The sequence below is a fragment of the Nicotiana attenuata genome, unplaced genomic scaffold (genome assembly GCF_001879085.1).
Source record: "Nicotiana attenuata strain UT unplaced genomic scaffold, NIATTr2, whole genome shotgun sequence".
In the NCBI taxonomy this organism is placed as follows: domain Eukaryota; kingdom Viridiplantae; phylum Streptophyta; class Magnoliopsida; order Solanales; family Solanaceae; genus Nicotiana; species Nicotiana attenuata.
Window position 1 is genome coordinate 476,931 of NW_017670509.1, and position 23,024 is coordinate 499,954.

The 23,024-nt window shown below is 37.7% G+C and overlaps 1 protein-coding gene and 1 non-coding gene across 2 annotated transcripts; one reads left to right on the forward strand and one right to left on the reverse strand.

The window, feature by feature from the left end:
* The first annotated feature begins 12,689 nt into the window (after positions 1-12,689).
* On the forward strand, positions 12,690-17,268 carry LOC109240383 (receptor-like cytosolic serine/threonine-protein kinase RBK1). Its single transcript, XM_019407010.1, has 8 exons — positions 12,690-13,011; positions 13,848-14,339; positions 14,945-15,202; positions 15,372-15,526; positions 15,628-15,707; positions 15,781-15,916; positions 16,015-16,164; positions 16,726-17,268. Exons 1-8 carry the CDS (start codon positions 13,005-13,007, stop codon positions 16,870-16,872), a joined length of 1,425 nt encoding a protein of 474 aa, XP_019262555.1. The 5' UTR covers positions 12,690-13,004; the 3' UTR covers positions 16,873-17,268.
* A 1,518-nt stretch (positions 17,269-18,786) lies between these two features.
* On the reverse strand, positions 18,787-18,859 carry TRNAA-CGC. Its single transcript has one exon. It is a non-coding gene; the product is annotated as a tRNA-Ala (tRNA).
* Positions 18,860-23,024: the final 4,165 nt, after the last annotated feature.

The window sequence follows — 23,024 nt, forward strand, 5'->3', positions numbered from 1 at the left end:
GGCTTCCTTCAGCAGATAGATATTCTAGAGTGGAAGTGGGAGCCGATCACCATGGACTTCGTAGTTGGGCTCCCACGGGCTTTGAAGAAGTTCGATGCTATTTGGGTGATTGTGGATCGGCTGACCAAGTCCGCGCACTTCATTCCTATGTGTACTACCTATTCCTCAGAGCGGTTAGCAGAGATTCATATCCGAGAGGTTGTTCGCCTGCATGGGGTTCCAGTTTCTATCATTTCAGATAGAGGTGCTCAAGTCACTTCACAATTTGGGAGGGTCGTGCAGCGAGAGTTGGGTACTCAGGTTGAGTTGAGCACGGCTTTTCACCCTCAGATGGACGGGCAGTCCGAGCGCACTATTCAGATATTGGAGGACATGTTGCGCGCTTGTGTCATTGATTTTGGAGGTTCATGGGATCAGTTTCTACCGCTCGCGAAGTTTGCTTACAACAACAGTTATCAGTCGAGTATTCAGATGGCTCCATATGAGGCTTTATATGGGAGACGGAGTAGATCTCCTGTTGGTTGGTTTGAGTCGGGTGAGGCTAGGCTTTTGGGTACAGACTTGGTGCAAGATGCTTTGGACAAGGTGAAGGTGATCCAGGAGCGGCTTCGTACAGCGCAGTCGAGACAAAGGAGTTATGCTGACAGGAAGGTCCGTGATGTGTCTTACATGGTTGGGGAGAAGATTCTACTGAAGGTTTCACCCATGAAGGGTGCTATGAGATTTGGGAAGAAGGCTAAATTGAGTCCTCGGTTCATTGGGCCTTTTGAGGTGCTTCAGAGGATTGGGGAGGTGGCTTATGAGCTTGCTTTACCACCGAGCTTGTCGAGTGTGCATCCGGTGTTTCATGTTTCTATGCTCCGGAAGTATATTGGCGATCCGTCTCATGTTTTGAACTTCAGCACAGTTCAGTTAGATGGTGATTTGACCTATGATGTGGAGCCAGCGGCTATTTTGGAGCGTGAGGTTCGAAAGTTGAGATCAAAGAATATAGATTCAGTGAAAGTGCAGTGAAGAGGTCGGCCCGTGGAGGAGCCTACCTGGGAGACCGAGCGGGAGATGCGGAGCAGATATCCTCACCTATTTGAGGCTTTAGGTATGTTTCTTGACTCGTTCGACGACGAACGTTTGTTCAAGAGGGGGAGGATGTAACAACCCGACCGGTCGTTTCATGAATTACCGCTCTGTTTCCCCCATTTCTGCTTCTTTATGTGTTGTTCAGCTTCATTTCATCGTATCATGTCAGTAGGTTCGGGTTTGGAGTAGTTTTGAAATGTTATGAGACACTTAGTCTCTTAAGTTGGCATTTTAGTTGGAAAAGTCAACCGGAAGTTGACTTGTGTGAAAACGATCTCGGAATTTAGTTTTTATGATTCGGATAGCTTCGTGAGGTGATTTGGGACTTGGGAGCGTCATCAGAATGTATTTTGGAGGTCCATGGTAGATTTAGGCTTGAATTGGCGAAATTGGAATTTTGGTATTTTCCGGTTGGTAGTGGAGATTTTAATATAGGGATCGGAATGGAATTCCGGAAATTGGAGTAGGTCCGTTGTGCCATTTGTGACGTGTGTGCAAAATTTCAGATCATTCGAGCAAGTTTTGGTAGACTTTTTTATCGAAAGCGGAATTTGGAAGTTTTTGAAACCTTAGGCTTGAATCCGAGGGTGTTTTGATAATTCGATGTTGTTTTGAGTGTTCCGAAGGTTGGTATGCGTTTGAATAGTGTTATGTGACTTGTTCGTGTTTTTGGTTGAGGTCCCGGGGGCCTCGGGATGAATTCGGAAGATTTTCGGAAAGTTTGGATATGGAAGTGAGCAGCTTCAGCTGCTGCCCCTGTCATAACTGCACCGGCGAATTGGGGACCACAGGTGCAAGATCGCAAAAGCGTTAAAGAAGTTGCAGATGCATCCATGAGCAAGAAGTCCAGAAGTCGCAGGTGCGGAAGGTTGAGCGCACCTGCAAGAGCGCAGGTGCGGAAAATGAGGTACAGGTGTAGTTCCAGGAGCTTAAGTGAAAACCGCAGAAACGGTTGGTTTGACCGCAGAAGCGGGAAAGGGACCGCAGGTGCGGAATCCCTAGGTCAGAAAGTATATAAAATTTCCTTTGTGAATTTTTATAAGTTCTCCATTTTTGAAGACGGGAAGAGAGCTAGGGCAGTGATTTTTCAAGAGAATCGAAGGGTTTCAGTTGGGTAAGCTTCTTAAGGTTCATTACTTGTATTTATGATCATTTCTCTATTATTTAATCATGGTATTAATGGAAACTAAGGAAGAAAATTGGGAGATTAGGGCTTGAAATTGGAGACTTTGATTTTGATGTATTTGGTATGTATGAACTCGTGGGAGGATAAGGATTATATTGATGTGAATTTTATCGAATTTCGAGAGGTGGGCTCGGGGGTCGGGTTGGACCAATTTCGGGATTTATTAATGTAATTTGATTATTTTCGCATGGGCTTCGTTCCCTTAGCATATATTGATGTTATAATTTTGATTTTGGATAGATTTCACGCGAGTTGAGGCCGAGTCGAGAAGCAAGGGCGTCGCGGAGTAGTATTTCACCCGGTTTGAGGTAAGTAACCATTGTAAATCTAGACCTGAGGGTATGAAACCCCGGAATTTCGTACTGTTTTGATAAATGAGGTGACTCACATGCTAGGTGACGGGGGTGTGGGCGTGCACCCGTAGGGATTGTGACTTGCTCCGTCCCGTGGTGACTGTATAGTTGCATATTTTGATATATAGTATATGATATCCATGTGTTTTAGTAATTGATTTGTTAACTTGGGCTTAATGCCATGTTTGGGGCCTTTGTGTCGGCCTGTTTAGACCCTTAGGGGTATTTTTACTACTTTCCTCACTCTATTTGATTTGAAAGCATATCACCAGTCTTGTTTTACATGCTTATTCTTTAATCCGGTTTCATTGCTCTACTTCTTAATATATGAAAACTGTTTGGGCTGAGTTTTCCTGATTTTCACTAATGTGCCCAAGTGGCCGTGAGGTTAATGATTGAGAGAGGTTGAGGACCAAATGGTGAGGTATATATATATATATATATATATATATATATATATATATATATATATATATATATATATATATATATATATGTATTGGGCTGCATGCCGCATCGATATTATACATAAATTATGGATCGGGCTGCACGCCGCAGCGATATGTATTGGGTCGGGCTGCGTGCCGCAGCGATATGACGCTTGGGCAGTTGGAGCACCTCCGGAGTCTGTACACCCCCAGTGAGCATAGTCGACTATATATTACGGATCGGACTGCACCCCGCATCGATTATTATTATTATTGAGAGATATCTATTGAGCTGGAGTGCTGAGTGTGAGTACTAATTGACGAGAGCTGAGTCACGAGTGACTGAGAGACTTGCCTGAGGGGCTATACCTATGAGTGATACCTTGCCCGAGGGGCTTGTTTATGACATTATGCTGCTTTCACTCTTCTTTTAGACTGAACTACTGTTGAAAAATGTTGAATAAATGTCTTAAAAGGATTTTAATAGAAACTGGGGTTTTACGAGATAACTGATTATCGAACTGCAGATTTGACTTGATATTTCTGTTGAGATTTCTTATATGATTTTAAATGCTCGTCACTACACTCGGACTTTATTTACTTTAGTTACTTACCGAGTTGGCGTACTCACATTACTCCCTGCACCTTGTGTGCAGATCCAGGTGCCCGAGCATCAGAGTGAGAGCTTCCAGCACACTCAGAGTCGTATCCGGAGATCGCAAGGTAGCTGCACGGCGTTCGCATCCCTGCCTTCCTCCTTCCTATCTTAGTATTTTGTTATTTCAGACGATTTTGTATTATTCAGACCGTGTTTTGATTGTACTTAGAGGCTTATGACTAGTGACACCGGATTCGGGGTGTGTTAGAATATTTTGTACTAGTTTTCTACATATTTCTGTTGGCCTATATATTTCATATGAAGAATTTGAGACTTAGGGTGTGTTTGGTAAAAATTGGAAAACATTTTACATTTTTCGGAAAATGTTTTCCAATTTTTTCATGTTTGGTTGGCTTAAATGTTTTGGAAAATATTTTCTTTATGAACTCATTTTCCACCAAACCGAGGAAAATGTTTTCCTTATCAAGAGAAGGGAAAACATTGTCCAAAACTTCTTTTCAACCTTCCCCACCCTCACCAACCCACCCCACCCCTCCCCCACCCTCCACCCCACCCCCCTACCCGCTAAAAAAATATTATTTTTTTACCTTATTTTTTTATTACAATTTCAAATTTTTATTTTTTCGTTTTTCTGCACCACCCACCCCCAACTGCGTACCCCCCCCCCAGACTAAAAAAAAATTTACTTTTTTTTTGTAACTTCAAATTTGTTTTTTTATCGTTTTTCTTCCCCCCACCCCCCGGAAAAAATATTTTTTAATATATTTTTCAGTTTTAGTTTTTTATTTATTGTAAAGGTTCAAAATTTTACATGTTCCAAAGTTATGAGTTCGGAGGTTTATGTGTTTGGAAGTTTACGGGTTTAGAAATTATAAAGTTTACGGGTTAGAAATTTCGCTGTTTCGAAAGTTTAGCGGTTCGAAAGTTTTATGAAAAATGTGGGTTCGGAAGGTTGTTGGTTTGAAATTTTATGGCTTCATGTTTATCATATCTAAATTATTTATGAATACTCTTGAGAAGTCATTTTCCTTAATTTGCGTACCAAACACCGAAAAATGAATAAGATTACTACTTGTTTTCCAAGAAAATATATTCTTGAAAAATATTTTCCACGAAAAATATTTTTCGTTATACCAAACACACCCTAAGAAGAAAAGCAAGAAAAAGGAAAGCTGAAGAGAGAGTTATAGAAATGAAGTCGTCTTTGCTATGAAATGTTTTACTTTTAAAATAGAATATTCAATTTAAATATTAATTAATAGAACTCCGAAACGAATACTAGACACCAAGTGGAAAAAGCAGAAGTATGTTTGTTGGGATTGGGGGGAGGGGGGGTTGAGATTGAAAACTCAGAGAACAAAATTTCCAGACTTTAATGATCATTCCTCGTGCACTCTAAGCCATGATTAAGTAGACATGAAGCACTTGGACAAGCTACCTAGTCATATTCAAAATAAAACTTGTTGAAGTGCTGCAATGACAGCTGGAAATTAGCTAGAAATTAGTGGATTTAGCTTATAGGTGGTTAGTTGTTAATAGTTAGTGATAACATAAATTAGGAAGGTTGTTGGTGGTAATTAAGAAGAGTTAGTTAGTTGTATACATGTATATATACATGTGTGTATATCAGATTTAACACTTTACTTGTAATTAGACAAGTTCTCTCTCAATACACAAAAAAAATTGCAACTATTCCAGAAGCTTGCATTCACAGTCTTCATTTTCTTTCTTCTTAGTTGTGGTTAACCACCAATCAACAATGGTGGATTTAACATGGTATCAGAGCTGAGAGAATCGATCGGAGCTGTGAGGATTTAGCTTTAAGAGTTGTTCTGTGAAATTGTTGAGAAAATTTCTTCGATTGTTCTTCGACTTCTTCGAATTTCTAATTTCTGAGCAGATCGATAATGGCTGAGATAAACATTGACAATCCGCGACATTCGTTGTATCTACAACTTTCAGATGCACCGGAAAATGTGATAATTTCTGTTCGATTGACTGGGAGTGAGAATTACTCGGTCTGGAGCAGAGCAATGAAGATTGCGTTGAGAGCTAAGAGAAAACTAGGGTTCATAGATGGTACATGCACCAAGGGTCAATTCACTGCTGATTTGGGCGAGGATTGGGGACGCGTTAATGCTACAGTATTGACTTGGATCATGAACACTGTCTCGCCGGAGCTGGTGAACGGGATAGTATATGCCAGCGAGCTCATGAAGTTTGGGCCGATTTGCAGGATCGCTTTGATAAGATCAATGGATCAAGGATATATAACCTTCAACGAGAAATTTCTACAATCTCTCAAGGTACTTCTAGTATCTCTGCTTATCATTCTAGACTTAAGCTGATGTGGGATGAGTATAGTGCACTTATCCCCACTCTGCCTGTGATTCCTGAAACAAGAGAGTTCATAACACATCTAGAACAGCAAATATTTTTTCAATTTTTGATGGGATTAAACGATAGCTTTAATGCCATTAGAAGTCAAATGCTACTCACGTCACCATCACCAAATGTGAGTCATGACCATGCTATGTTGATTAATGAAGAGAATCAGAGGAAGGTTTATATGACCAATACACCTATGAATGAGGTGAATGATTCCACTGCTTTAATAAGTTCAAGAGATAATTCATAGAAGTTCAAAAGGTATGGAAATCTATATTGTGAGTATTGCAGAATGAAGGGTCACACTAAAGATACTTGTTACAAATTGGTGGGCTATCCACATGGTTTCAAGGGGAAGAAGAAGCAGGAATATAGGCAAGCCAATGCAGCCATAGGTGATGGATTTCATGCCAAGGATGATGGGCTCCCAGCCACCACAACTGCAGATCCCAATGTGACAAGACAAGGAATGCACAATTACTTCACTGATGAGCAATACAACCAGATAATAAAGCTCTTGAATCAGGACAAGGGAGAAGAATTTGCAGCCACCATGGCGGGTAACACTGATTCTCAACTGGCTCAAACGTGTGATACTCCTTGGATCATTCATACTGGAGCAACAAACCACATGACTTTAAACATTAACCTGCTGAATGATATAACTAAATTGCCTAACACCAAAAGAGGTAATGTTCATCTACCAAATGGTAAAACAGTACCGGTTATGTATCAAGGAAAGTGTAAGATCACAGATGGTGAATTAATTCAGAATGTTTTGTATGTACCTGACTTCAAGTACAACTTAGTGTCAGTCTCAAAATTGACTAAAGAGTTGTTTTGCTCAGCACTTTTCTTTCCATCATTCTGTGTATTCCAGGACCTGTGCACTGGGAAGGTGAGGGGGATTGGTAAGGAGAAGGGTGGCCTTTACTTGCTGTTACCAGATGGATCAAGTGCAAATAAGCTCAAGCAACAAATTAGAGGTTGTTTAGCAGAAGATGTTACATCAGACAATGATGTATGGCACAGAAGACTAGGACATGTACCAGCAAAAGTGATGAAACAGCTGGCATTTCTGAAGCACAAGATGCCTACAGATTGCAAATTCAATTCATGCACTATATGTCCATTAGCAAGACAAACTGGGAAACCTTTTCCCCTTAGTACAACTAGAGCAGCAGTAATTTTTCAGCTAGTACATGTAGACATCTGGGGACCTTACAAAGTACCTACATCTAATGGAAATAGATATTTCTTGACACTGGTAGATGACCATTCTAAGATGATTTGGGTGTTCTTAATGAAATTGAAAAGTGATACTCTTATGCTTCTGAAGTCTTTTATCAAAATGGTGAATGTGCAGTTTAACCACAATGTTAAATATCTTATAACTGATAATGGAGCTGAGTTTTTTAGTTCTGAATGCACAACTTTTCTATCAGACAATGGGATATTACATCAAAGTAGTTTCCCACACACTCCACAACAAAATGGAGTGGTGGAAAGGAGACACAGGCATATCTTAGAGGTGGCAAGGGCACTAAGATTCCAAGCCGGCATACCACTTCATTTCTGGGGAGACTGTGTCCTAGCAGCTGTGTTTCTGATAAATAGATTGACATCTTCTGTACTAAGTGGCAAATCACCATATGAGGTTTTTCACAAATCACCACCTTCACTACTGCACTTAAGGGTCATTGGGTGTCTTTGTTTTGCTACAGTTATCAGGGAGCATGATAAACTTCTGCCTAGAGCAGTAGCAGCAGTCCATATGGGGTATTCCACATCTCAAAAGGGATACAGATTATACAGTCTCAAGGACAAGAAGTTCTTTATCAGTAGAGATGTCACATTTAGAGAGGATATGTTCCCATTCTTGATGATGAAAGAAGGAAAAGTACCTCCATTATTTCATGAAGCAAATAGATACTGTGTAACAGAACAACATACAGCCCCAGAACAACATACCTTTGCTCAGGATATGTAGACTCCTAGTCAGGACCTAGATCAACTACATGCTGAACATGATGCTACAATACCTCAGTTGGCTGACTTACCTAACAATGATGCTGAGGGGGTCCAGGCCACTGAGATAGCTCATGAGGCAACATCGCATATGCAGCCCAGAAGAACCAGCAGAGGGTCCAAACCACCAATATGGGCCAAAGATTATATATGTCCAACTATGAAAACTTCCTCTTCTACCTGCCAATATCCTATGTCCAACTACCTCGGTTATGATTCACTAGGTAATGCTTATCAAAGTTATCTTACTGCAGTGACAACAGATGTTGAACCTACATCCTATCATCAGGAAGTGAAGGATCAGAGGTGGAAAGATGCTATGCAGGCTGAAATTGATGCACTAATCAGCAATAACACATGAGAGGTGGTTCCTATTCCTAAAGGCAAGGTTCCTATTGGTTGCAAGTGGGTATACAAAATCAAGCATCGATCAGATGGAACAATAGAAAGGTACAAAGCTAGATTAGTGGCAAAAGGCTACAGTCAACATGAGGGGTTAGACTATCAAGAAACCTTCTCCCCTGTGGTTAAAATGATAACTATCAGGACTGTCATTGCCTTAGCAGCCATGCATCAATGGCCATTGTTTCAGATGGATGTTCAAAATGCCTTCCTCCAAGGTGACCTTGAGGAAGAAGTATACATGCAATTGCCTCCTGGATTTGGTAGCCAAGGGGGGAATACAGGATGTAGACTACTCAAATCCCTATATGGCCTCAAACAAGAATCTAGACAATGGAACCTTAAGCTCTCTAATGCACTCATACAAGCTGGTTTCCAACAAAGCAAACATGATCATTCTCTATTCATCTTGAAGAAGCACAACAGACAAGTTATTATACTTGTGTATGTGGATGATCTTCTTATTACAGGGGATGATGCTGGTCTCATTCAAGAAGCCAAGAATACTCTACAAAATAGCTTCAAGATGAAGGACCTAGGAACTCTGAAGTATTTCCTAGGAATAGAAGTGTGCAGGTCACAACATGGGATTTTGCTTTGCCAAAGAAAATATGCCCTGGAGCTGATTGCAGAGTTAGGATTATTAGGTTCCAAGCCTGCCTTAACTCCAATGGAGCAGAACAAGAAGCTTACCACTGTTGAATATGATCAGCACTGTGAACTCAGAGATGATACAACATTAGAAGATGTAAGAGAATATCAAAGGCTGGTTGGGAAGCTGCTTTACTTGACATTAACCAGGCCAGACATAGCATATAGTGTGCAGACCTTGAGTCAATTTATGCAGTCCCCCAAGAAGTCACACCTTGAAGCAACCTACAGAATTGTGAAGTATGTGAAAAATGAGCCAGGACTAGGAGTGTTGATGAGTGCAGAAAAGAGTATAGTCTTAAGAGCATTTTGTGATGCAGACTGGGCAAGCTGCCCAAACTCAAGGAAATCTGTAACAGGGTACTTGGTAAAGCTGGGGAACTCTTTGTTAGCTTGGAAGTCAAAGAAGCAAAACACAGTAGCAAGAAGCTCAGCAGAATCAGAGTACAGGAGCATGGCCCTGACAGTAGCTGAACTCGTATGGCTACTAGGCTTATTCAAGGAGTTGGAGGTCAACATTGATGCCCCAGTTCAACTATTTACAGACAACAAGGCAGCAATGCAGATAGCTAGCAACCCTGTGTTTTATGAAAGAACAAAACACATAGAACTTGACTGCCATTTCATAAGAGAAAAGGTGCAACAAGGAATGGTACACCCTGAGCATGTGCCAACAGAAAAGCAAGAAGCAGACATTTTGACAAAGGGACTTGGAAGCATGCAGCACTATCATTTGTTATCCAAGCTAGGGGTGTTGAATATCTTCACACCATCTAGCTTGAAGGGGGGTGTTGAAGTGCTGCAATGACAGCTGGAAATTAGCTAGAAATTAGTAGATTTAGCTTATAGGTGGTTAGTTGTTAATAGTTAGTGATAACAGAAATTAGGAAGGTTGTTAGTGGTAATTAAGAAGAGTTAGTTAGCTGTATACATGTATATATACACGTGTGTATATCAGATTTAACACTTTACTTGTAATTAGACAAGTTCTCTCTCAATACACAAAAAAATTGCAACTATTCCAGAAGCTTGCATTCACAGTCTTCATTTTCTTTCTTTTTAGTTGTGGTTAACCACCAGTCAACAATGGTGGATTTAACATTTTATTTTATGTCTATATTATTTGAATTTTGAATTTTTTCTATACCTTTGAAAAAAATTACTATAATAATTTTAATTGTAAGAGTACTTGTCTAAACTAAATTTAATCCCGCCTTAACCGTTAATCATAAATTAACATTCCATTGATTGATGGTTGGTATAGTAAGAGGTAGATTTGAGAAAATTTAATAAATAATTTCTTATTATTCTAAAGTGTATTAAGGGATAATTCTATCTGGAGAGAGGTCTCTAGAATTATTTCAAAAAATAAACTTTGGCTATGTTCATTTGATTTCTAAGAATTCATACGATATTAAGTTCAACTTTGGTGTTAATTACCAAATGTGTATGCACAAAAGCACATCACATTGATCTTGACTATATCATCATGTTAACTAATGACTAATATTAAAACTTTTTCAAATTAAATCCACATTTCTTCAATAGAATCATTCCAACTTTGACTCTTAATGTGCCCCCCCCCCCCCAACCCAACCCCCCCAACAAGCTCTGTTGTCTCCTTGCCATTGAACGTTTAATAGTTATTGATACCTAATAAGTGGTAAGTTTTTTGTTGTTGCCTGGTATCCGCTTGTGGCCCGACTATCAAATTCGGGCCGAAAAATTCTACTTTAGGGGTAAATACTGTGAAAATAGCATGGGCTAGCCACTTTTCGGACTGATAATTGAAAAATAGCCAGTGTTTGGAAAGTCATTGAAAAATAACCACTATTTTGCTGCAACATAAAAGTTCCAGCATAATATACTGGAGATTTGAGCATTTGTGTATGAACTTCTAGCATATTATGTTGGAACTCCAACACATAGAAAGTTCCAGCATAATATGTGTTTGAACTTCCAGCATATTATATTGGAACTCCAGCACACGAAAAGCTCCAACATAATATACTGGAGATTGGAGCCAGGGGCGGATCTAGTGCATGACGAGCGGGTTCACCGGAACCCAGTAGCTTTTACTCATACCTTGTATATATATTAAAAAAAATTACTAAATATCTATAAATATTATATTGTGAACCCATAAACTATTGTATATTAACTTGGAATCGTTGTAGGAACCCATAAACTTTAAATCTTGGATCCGCCTCTGATTGGAGCACATATGTTTGAACTTCCAGCATATTATGTAGGAACTCCATTATATTATGAAATTCTAACATGTTATGCTAGAAGTTCACATGTAAAAAATTCGAACTCCAGCATGTTATGCTGGAATATTTCTGAATTTTAAACAATATTTTTGTTCAGATTTATCTTTACATAAAAAGTGACTGAATTTCGATTACTTTAAAACTGTAGCTATTTTTCAATTACCATTTGTAAATTTAGCTATTTTTAAATTTCACCCGTAAACACTTCCTATCAAATGCAATTATATATTCAGAGTTCGAATCCAAAATGTTTGCTTCGGGATAGATGAGTAGTTACTATTCTGCACAACTTTTGGTAAATTTTAAGTGGTATTTGAAGATATTGCTAAGTAGTAGTAATTCATTTGATTATATTAAGGTTGTACAGCTAATAGAGTCACCGAATAACTATTCTTTCACATAGGATTGGCCAGTCGATTTAGGTAATCTATTTAAATTTGATTAATAATCCGACCAGATTAATTATTGCACGTTTATATCATGTTATTAGTTAGGAGATTGTATTGTGGTTAAATTTCAATTCTGCTTAATTCATGAAAACACATGTCTCAAATTATTTGTTGTGATTTCTAAAAATAAGGGTCTCAAATTATTTGTCATTTTAGACGTTCAAGACAAAATTAATTATTTTTTTTCATTTTATCCTTAAAGTAATTGTTCTTGAAGATGGAAATAACACATAAATAGAGTAAATATTCAATAAAGAAAGATTATTTCTTAAGACATAAATAAGGGTAAAATAGTCCAAACCCCTTCTAATTAATATTTTCTCAAGCGCCGAATTTGAGACGGAAGGAGTATTCCCTCCGTCTCATATTATCTGTCGTGTTTCTCTTTTACACGCTCATTAAGAAAATATTAAATAGGAAAGGTTTTTGACTATTTTACCCTTATTTATGTCTTAAGATATAATTTCTCTGCATTTATTACTTACTCATAATTAAAGTATTTGTAGTCTTCAAGAACAATGAATATTAAGGGTAGAATAGGAAAAAAAATAATTAATTTACTTTTGAACTTCTAAAATAATAAATAATTTAAAATAATTATTTTTAGAAACCACGACAGATGATATGAGGCAGAGGTAGTAATATATACACTCTTTTCTCCGACAATGTCCTAATGACAGTTGCACCAAAAATCAAGAATGTCATAACCAAAGGCTGGAATTTCATCAGCCACAACTATTTAATGAATTACACTTTAATTGATTACAAAATTAATTCACCTATAGTTATTAATTAGTGTATATAAATGTACTCAAAACATTTTTCAATTACCCCAAAAGCCGTTTTTTTCTCTCCACTTCTACAGCTTCACCTCCATTTTTTCAAAGAAGAATAATAACCTCTCAAAGCTAAATCATTTTTGCTCAAAACTCTTCCATTTTTTCTTTCTTTCTCTCTTCTTCCTTTCTTCTTCTTCTTCTTCCTGTTTTCTGCAGGGGAGATGAGAGTTTGATTGGAATTTAATTTGCTCAAATGTAAATATATTCAGAGCTTATTTCTATGAATTTTTTGTTAGCTCTTTTCCTGCATATTATTACGGGAAGCTTCTATTGATTCATTTGAGCATTTGACACAAATTCCAAATATCCCAATGGAAGGTTATTTTTAGCTTTTCTTTGCACTTATTGTCATTTATTTTCCTTTATATGTGTTATTTTTGGTGTAAAGCTTGTATATTCTTTGTAAAATACAAGATTGTGTATGCTACATTTTTTTCTTATTGTGTATATATGAATGTTAGAAGGGGAACCTTGACGTAACTGGTAAAGTTGCGGTCAAAGTTGTTACCATATGACCAGGAGGTCACGGGTTCAAGCTGTGGAAACAACCTCTTGCAGAAATGCAGGGTAAGACCTTATACAATAGACCTTTGTGGTCCGGCTCTTCCCCGGACCCTGCGCATAGCGGGAGCTTAGTGCACCGGGCTGTCCTGTATATATGAATGTTCTTGTTTATTAATGATTTAAATAGAACCGTCACAATAACTAGGCCTTAATCTCAAATTTCCTGCATATTATTATATTTTCAAAAATTATTGCTGGTTGTCAATCTAACGCAACCAATGGCGGAGTCACATGTAATGAAGGGAATTCACTTTATCAGAAAGTTATAATGCGCAAATAAAAAAGGGCAGCCCGTGCATAAAGCTTCCCGCGTTTACACATGTCCGAGAAAGGGCCGCACTCCAAGGAGGTGTGATATAGCCAGCTTACCTTGATATTGGCTGATTCTATGGCTCGAACTCGTGACCTATAGGTCACACAAAGACAACTTGACAGTTGCGCTAAATTTTTGTGCATATATAAATGTTTTTTTAATATCCTTGACACTAGAGAAGTACATGTTCGAATCTCGAATTTCTGTCACCGCCACTGGCTTATGACGGATATACCTTTTGCCGATAAATTCCTATTTTTTCCTATGAATTTTGTAGGTAGAAGAGTTGCTGCTTGTGACCAAGAAAATGGAGAAAAAGAAGGTAATAAAAAAGATGAGAAAAGGGCGGAAGATAACAACAACAACAATAACAGCGAAGATAATCAATACTCATCATCATTATCACCAAGAGGAGTATTAGAAATTCCTACATTGAATTCATCAGATTCAGATAATAGCAGCATTAGCAGCAGTGATGATAGGAGCAGCAGTTTTGCATCATCATCTTCAGGGGAATTAATACAAGGTGTTTATTGGAAAAATCTATTTGATAATATAAAGAGAAGGTCAATGAGAAGATTGTCAAGTATACCATTATTAGGAGGATATGAGACGATTTTACCAAAGAATATAAGGAGAATTTTGTCCAAAAATAAAAGTGCTGAAGAAGAGTCTAGTGATTGTGATGATGATTCTGTTATTCCAAAGCCTTCTTGGAGGAATTTTAGCTATAGAGATCTTGCTGAAGCTACTGATAATTTTAATCAAGGTAATATTCTATAGTTAATTAATTTTCCTAGTTTAAATTATATGCATCGAAGGGGAGCCTTGGCGCAACTGGTAAAGTTGCTGTCATATGAATAGGAGGTCATGGGTTCGAGTCATGGAAACAGCCTCTTGCAGAAGTGTAGGATAAGGCTGCGTACAATAGACCCTTGTGGTCCGGCCCTTCCCCGGACCCCGCGCATAGTGGGAGCTTAGTGCACCAGGCTGCGCTTTTTAAGGTCGAGTCATTGTCCATCAGGCCAACTATAACAGATCAGAGTGTTCAATGTGGAACTTTTTCGCGAGTTGGCATGAGTTATTGATGGACCAACTTATTAAATTTTCCTTAATTGCTATGGTCCTTTATGTTTCAATTTTCTCCCCGCAAAAGAAATTGATTTGAAGTTGATGTTGCTGATTCATTAGTGGTAACACATGCCTGCATCTTTTTGTCATTGTCATTGATCCCACAATTTTACACCAATTATGTTACTTTCTTGCAAATGCTAAACCGTTTTAATTAGATTGCATAATATGTATTACTCGACAATCCGAATTTGCGCGTAGTTTACGCTTTATTCTACTAAATTGTTTCTTGAAATGTGACAGACAACTTGATTGGGCAAGGTGGACATGCAGAAGTGTACAAAGGATGTTTGCCTGATGGTCAAATTGTCGCGGTGAAGAAGATAACAAAGCAAGAGAAGAATGATGAGGACAAAGTTGACGATTTCTTATCTGAGCTGGGAATTATTGCTCACATTAACCATCCTAATGCTGCTAAATTAATTGGTTATAGTGCTGACGGCGGTTTATACCTTGTTCTTCAGTTCTTACCCCATGGAAGCATCAGTACTTTATTACACGGTGCTCTAATCCCTCTTAACTTGGCTAGTTATGTTTGTTTAATCATGATTTCTTGGCCTAATGACTGATAATATCGACGCTTAATATTGAACGAAATGTCTAGAGTGATGAGATGAACATAGAAATATTATGTTATTTTGACTGATAAACGAAAAACTCAGCATTTCAGGTTCAGAAGAGAGACTTGAATGGGAAATAAGATATAAAGTTGCTGTTGGTGTAGCTGAAGGGTTGCATTATCTTCATTGCGATTGCCAAAAGCGCATAATCCATAGAGATATTACAGCCTCAAACATTTTACTAACTGAAGATTATGAACCTCAGGTTTCAATCTTTTTACCCCTTTAAAACCTCATTTCGAAAGTGTGATTTCATCCGAATTTCTCAAGTTTTCGAATTTGTTATTTTAATTTTTGTTTGTGCAGATTTCTGATTTTGGACTAGCAAAATGGCTACCAGAAAAATGGGTTCATCATGTTGTTTCTCCCATTGAAGGCACTTTTGGGTATGTAAAGATTAACTAATTTGTTATCGGTGTTGCTTTTGTATGGTCTAATGTATGGCAAATTGGTTATCAGATATATGGCTCCAGAGTATTTTATGCATGGAATTGTTAATGAAAAGACAGATGTATTTGCCTTTGGAGTTTTACTATTGGAGCTTATTACTGGTCGTCGTGCAGTTGATTCGTATAGAAAAAGCCTCGTGATGTGGGTATGATCCTCTTAAAGTGACATATTCTTTAGAAAAACTTGTCATATTCATCAGAAGATCTTTACTACTTATTGTATACCTGTTGCAATTGTGCATAGGCAAAACCATTATTGGAAAACAACAGCATCAAGGAAATAGCAGATCCTCGTTTAGGCGATGCCTATGATGTTGTTGAGATGAAACGCGCCATGTTTACAGCTTTAACATGCCTTCATAACTTGCCTGATATGCGTCCATACATGAAAAAGGTAACACTGCATCTTTACATTCTGTTCCCTTTTCAAGTTGAAATGACTATCAAATTCCACTAGCATATGTATTTTGATTCTGAGTTTTGCTGATCCTTGCTGGAATTTTCAAGTGCTTAAGTTTATAAACTCACACTTATAAGTAAACGATTGATCGTATGTAGGATCCGATTACCTATAAAATCTTGGTCATAGAGTTAGAACAACAAGGATAATAAAAACAACACCTATCTATAAACGGCTTGAGGGGAGCCTTGGCGTAACTGGTAAAGTTGTTGTCGTGTGACCAGGAGGTCACGGGTGCGAGCCGTGGAAACAGCCTCTTGTAGAAATGCAAGGTAAGGCTGTGAACAATAGACTATTGTGGAGGGGGAGCTAAGTGCACCGGGCTGCCCTTTTATCTGTAAACGACTTAACATATATCCAAAGTGACTTACAAGATCCTTTTATAATAAGAGTTGACACTCAATGTTTTGAGTATACTGTATATGCAAAAAACAAACTATTCCGCGAATGAAAATTTAGCTTCACCAAATGGTTACATATTCTTTGAATCTGCAGGTTGTTCAGCTATTGAAAGGCGAGAACGCTCCAGTAGAAATGAAGCAAAAGTCAATGGGTGGGAGAGCATTGATGTTTTCAGAAGATTATACCAGCACAAACTATCTCCAAGATCTCAATCGCCATATGGAGCTCGTTATGGAGTAATCTTTTTCCACTTTTTTGTCAAATGCTGTCGATTCTTGCTCTGCTTCTGCTGCTATAGTTATACTAGTTGTTACCCATTTTGATATATAAGCGCGTAAATGGGAGAGCATTTTAAGCCAGTAGCTGCCCGGTCTAGTGCAGAGAATCAGCATCCAAAACTTTGAGTTTCTCTGGCTATTAGCAGCACAAGTTTTTTATGCAGTAGGAAAGAAGGGATTTTGTACTGCATTAAGTACAGTATATCATATATGTAAAAGAAAAGAGTTCATTTTTTTGTGTTTCTTTCTTATTGTTATTGGATTTTGTTGCAATCATCATACTGATGATTCATTTTGTAGCTGATCATATTTTTGTATATTAAATAGTAGAATTTGATAAGGTGGTTTGTAGATATTATATCAAGGTGTATGTATATATATGCACAGCCTTTTCTGTGTTTCTTTAAACAATTTGCAGCAAAAACACATCTTCTAATACTTCCTAATCATTCTCTCCATAATGCATTATGAAGAAACAAAGTTTATTTAAATTAATAAGAAGAGAAGGTCTTTTCTCTTGTCAATTTGACTAATTAGCTTATTTTTTTAAGAAAACAAACTTGGAGGTTCAAAAAATGGAGCTGAACATGTTCTTACCTTCATAATCTTGAATCACATAAAAAATATCAGGTGGGATGGATATGATTCATTCACCCTTAACTAGAGGTTTCAGGTTCGAGTACTGGATATGGAGAAAATCTTGTTACGGAACGCTTTCCCCTTTAATGGGCCTTACACGGCGCGAATCCGGATATAATAGTCGGGCTCCATATGGATACAGGGGCGGAGCTAGAAGCCGATATATGTAAAAATAGCACGGGCTAGCCAGTTTTCGGACTGGTCATTCAAAAATAGCCAGCGTTTGCAAAGTCATTGAAAAATAGCCACTATTTTGCTGCAACACAGAAAGTTCCAGCATAATATACTGGGGATCGGTTCACCTGTGTATGAACTTCCAGCATATTATGTTGAAACTCCAACACGCGGAAAGTTCCAGTATAATATACTAGAGAATGGAGCAGCGGTGCTCCAATTTCCAGTATATTATGCTGGACCGGTATATTTTTCCGGAATTTGAACATATTTTCATTCAGATTTATCTTTACATGAAAAGTGGCTAAATTTCGATTACTTTTGGAAGTTTGGCTATTTTTGAATGACCACTTGTAAATCTGGCTATTTTTGAATTTCTCCCCCGATATATGGGTTCGACGGAACCCAATAATTTTTGCTCAAACACTGTATTTGTGTCAAAAAGTTCGTTAAATATGTACAAATATTGAATTTAGAACCCAGTTATTAGCATTTGAATTCGTCGTTTTAAAATTTTGAACGCATAAAGTTAAAATCCTAGCTCCGCTTCTGTGCAAATACAGGACACCGGATAGGAAACCAAAAAATAAAAATCACATAAAGTATTTCAACCCCATATTATCCATTTTAGCAATCAAGAAAAAATAAGTTGCAGGTGACACACTGTATTTGTGTCAAAAAGTTCGTTAAATATGTACAAATATTGAATTTAGAACCCAGTTATTAGCATTTGAATTCGTCGTTTTAAAATTTTGAACGCATAAAGTTAAAATCCTAGCTCCGCTTCTGTGCAAATACAGGACACCGGATAGGAAACCAAAAAATAAAAATCACATAAAGTATTTCAACCCCATATTATCCATTTTAGCAATCAAGAAAAAATAAGTTGCAGGTGACACACTCTAATTTCTTTTTAGTATGATGCTACTATTATTCTTTTCTATCCCTTTCTTAAAATATATTTGCAGAGACTAAACATATGGACTTAAAAAAAAATTCTAATAGCAATTTGCGGTGTGCCAGTGAATTAATAGATTAAAGTGAATAATAATATAACTAAAAATGGAGGTGCGGGGAATCGAACCCCGTGCCTCTCGCATGCGAAGCGAGCGCTCTACCATATGAGCTACACCCCCATTTATGCTCTAATAACATAGATTACGATATTAAGCACAGTTAATGGCTTAATCGGCTTGTCCAAGTCCCTATACTATATACTTTGTAGCTTTTCTTAAATAGTACTTACTTTTTTGGTACAATAAATATTACCAACATTCACCATTTGATTTTTTTTTAAAGAGACAATTTTTTTTTTCGATTTCCCACCCGTGTTCGGTACCCGCATTGGAGCCCGACTATATCCGAATTCGCGCCACGTAGGATCCCATTCGGGAGAAGCGCTCCCTACCAAGGATTTTTCCATATCCAGGGCTCGAACAAGGGAAAAGCAGTCCCATCCACTGCACCACATCCTTTGGTGCTGAGACACAAACTTAAATGCTAACTCATGCTTGCGCCAAAAGTTGTTTTTGCAAGTTCAAATCGAAAGAAAACCAAAAAAAAAAAAAAATCGAAAGAAAACACATATGAGACCATCAGGTTTTGATCTTTGAATTAGGAATATATGTGACGAATACTTTGCGATTTGAGTCAAGATGATTGATTTTCCTAATGTGTAGAAAGAATTTTAAAGACACCAAGCTAAAGCTTTTAATGTCTCAATTCTTGAAAGGTTAAATGCACTTTCTTATTATTCATGACCAAGCACAAAATTCATGTTTTTTTTCAAATTAAAGGAAGTATGTATCCGACATGCAAAATGGAAATTTTAAAATTTAATAAACCAAATTCATATTACACCAGAGTAAACTAAAAAATCTGGAAACTAACACTTCAATAAGAAAATAATGAATCACTCGGCTAAACAAATACAAATAAATGAATATTTCCCCTATAAACACTATTTTTTTTTTCTTGAAAAGAGAAAGTTAATCTCTTGAAACCAAAATCAGTATAAGTCAAAAACTCCTTCCTTTTTCCACTTGCCATTAGACCATTCTTGATGAAATCTCAAAACTTCAGGAGGATATGCAACTTTATCTGCAGTTGTAGGGAAATAAACATAATAATTTCCTCCAATTTTTCCAATTATAAATCCAAACCACCAACCATCATTATCAAATGCATCAACCATATCATATAAACGAAAATTATTTTCTGGCAAATTTTCTTGTTTTTCAGGTGGCGTTGGACGGACTTCGCCGACAGTGACAATCTCCTCTAATGGTGTTGAGAAGAAGAACCCCTCTCCTAATTCTGAGATTCATCAATTTTCGTCTACACACCATGAAGGTCACGAAGAAGAAGAAGGAGTGAGAAGAAGAAGAAGGGGTGTTCAGACAAGAAGAGTTTCGATATAATCTAAGTATCTTAGATTATATCTGTGGATTATTGAACTGGACACGTGGAGCAAGGAGAGCCCTTGGATCATGCAAGCCTTTTCTGTGATGGATCAAATAATAGCCCTTCAGATTTGTTTAAATCTAGAACCTCATGTGAGGGAATATAAGTTGTTGCAGATGGAATAATGTAATTATAGTTAGGCAAATTAGATTTTGACAAGTGTATAGATATTCCCTTTTCTGTTATTCTTTAATTCCTTAGCAATTGTATATATACATGTACAGACTGATGATGATATACACTGAAATTTCACAATCTTCTTCCTCAAATTCTTACATGGTATCAGAGCAATAGCTTGATCCAGTAATACATTCAATCAACCTATCTATTACATCAGCTCCTTCACTAGAACAAAATGGGTGACACAACTACTGTTGTTGCAGAGACCAACAACACTACAAAAGCTGTGACCTATGATGTTAATCACCCCTATCATCTCAATAACTCTGATTCACCGGGTATGACTCTAGTCAATACAGTATTTGATGGAAGAGGATACCCAGGATGGAGAAGATCCATTCTCCTGTCACTATCAGCCAAGAAGAAGCTTGGCTTCATCAATGGAGTCTGCAAGCCTCCAGATCTCACATCTCCTGAACTTGAACAATGGAATTGTGTGAATGATATGGTCATCTCTTGGATTCTCAATGCTCTTTCAAAGGATATTGCTGATAGTGTAATTTACTCCAAGACTGCAAAGGAGCTTTGGGACAGTCTAGAGCAGAGATTTGGGAGATCAAATGGAGCTAAGCTCTATCATCTGCAAAAGGAACTATCAGGATTAGTGCAAGGAAATAGTGATATTGCAGGATATTTCACTAAGCTCAAACGTTTGTGGGATGAATTGGATGCTTTAAATGTTATCATATGCTGTTCTTGTGTGTGTGTTTGTGAAGGAAAAGGAAAATTAGCTAAGTCACTGGAGGATCAGAGGTTGATCCAATTTCTAATGGGACTAAATGACATCTATGCACAAGCAAGAGGAAACATTCTCATGATGAATCCCTTGCCTAGCATAGATGTTGCTTATTCACTCCTCTTACAGGATGAGAATCAAAGAGAAGTGTATGCAAATACAAGTTTCAACTCAGAATCACTTTCATTCATGGCAGCAGGAGATGCCAAACAACCTAATGCCCAACTGTTAGCAGATTTTGCAGCTTTCATGGTAGCAGGACAGGGGAGAAATTTTCAGAAAAATAGAAACCAAGCACAAAGAGGGACTGCACTGGGACAGAAATACAATAATCCATGGCAGAAATTCAGTAAACCACAGCAGAAGTTTAAGGGAAAAAAGAGGTACAATCCAAATGTATCCTGTACCTACTGTGGAAAAACAGGGCACACACAAGAAGACTGCTATAGGATTATTGGATTTCCAGATGATTTTGAATTTACCAATCAAAAGAACTATCAAAATCAGATCAAAGGGAATGCAGTATTGGCACATGAGGATCATGAAACTCAGGGGGGACAGGTTGGTGAAAACAACAATAACTTTAGGAGCCAACTAACCAAGGAGCAAGTTGCAGAGATGATGAATATGTACAAACAGGCAAAGATCACACAAGCAGGAAATTCAGGAATTAATGCCAATGCAGTTGCTGGTACTATTCTAAAATACTCAGGTTCAGTATTTACAACTCTAAATTCAGATACTTGGATCATAGATTCAGGTGCCTCAGACCATATGTGTATTGATCCTAATTCCTTTTTGTTTCTCACTCAACTTCCTGTACCTTTAAACATTAATTTACCTAATTCTTTCAAGGTAATTGTTACTCATATAGGAAGTGTGTCCATTCTCCCAGGTCATGTTCTAAACAATGTCCTTCATGTTCCAGATTTCAAATACAACTTACTGTCAGTTCATAGGTTCTGCATTCAGTTCAAATATGATGTTTTACTCACATCTGTTGGGTGTATGTTGCAGGGCCTTTCAATGAAGAGTCCACAAGTTTTTGGTGAAGTTAGAGAGGGACTTTACATTTTGGATCCCAGTAGTCTTAAGTCCAAGGGACTGTTCAGTAGTAATGTATTTTCATTTCAAAAAGGAAGCAATTCCATTTCAGAGTCTAAGTCTTTCTCTAGTCCTGTTTTTGTTAATGCTATTTCTGATGTTAAGCTTTGGCATGTAAGGTTGGGACATCTCCCTTTTTCAGCAATGAAACATTTAGATTTCTTTCATTGTGACTCTAACTCTAATTTTATCTGTGATGTTTGTCCTAAGGCTAGGCAAACAAGGAATCCTTTCCCAATCAGCACCATTAAGTCCAACCACATTTTTGATCTCATACATATAGACACATGGGGACCTTACAAGTCCAATACCTATAATGGTTTTAGATACTTTCTTACTATAGTGGATGATTATAGTAGAGGAACCTGGACATTTTTGCTATCTTCTAAAAGCAATGCTTTTCCTATGCTCAAGTCTTTCTTGTCTATGGTTGAAAGACAGTTCAATATGAAGGTAAGGATGATAAGGTCTGACAATGCACTAGAATTGGGGAAAGGGACACAGGAAGCAGCTTTTTTGGCTTCAGAAGGAATTTTGCATCAGCTATCTTGTGTGGCAACACCCCAACAGAATGGAATTGTTGAAAGGAAGCACAGACATCTTTTAGAAATTGCTAGAGGCCTAATGTTTCAGTCTAGACTGCCTATGTGCTATTGGGGAGAATCTATTCTGACTGCTACACATATCCTGAATAGGTTACCCTCCAGAGTTCTTCAAGGAAGGACACCATATGAAGTCCTGTTTCAACATAAACCCAAGTATGATTACTTCAGAAATTTTGGATGCCTATGTTATGCTTCTACATTGGCACAAGGAAG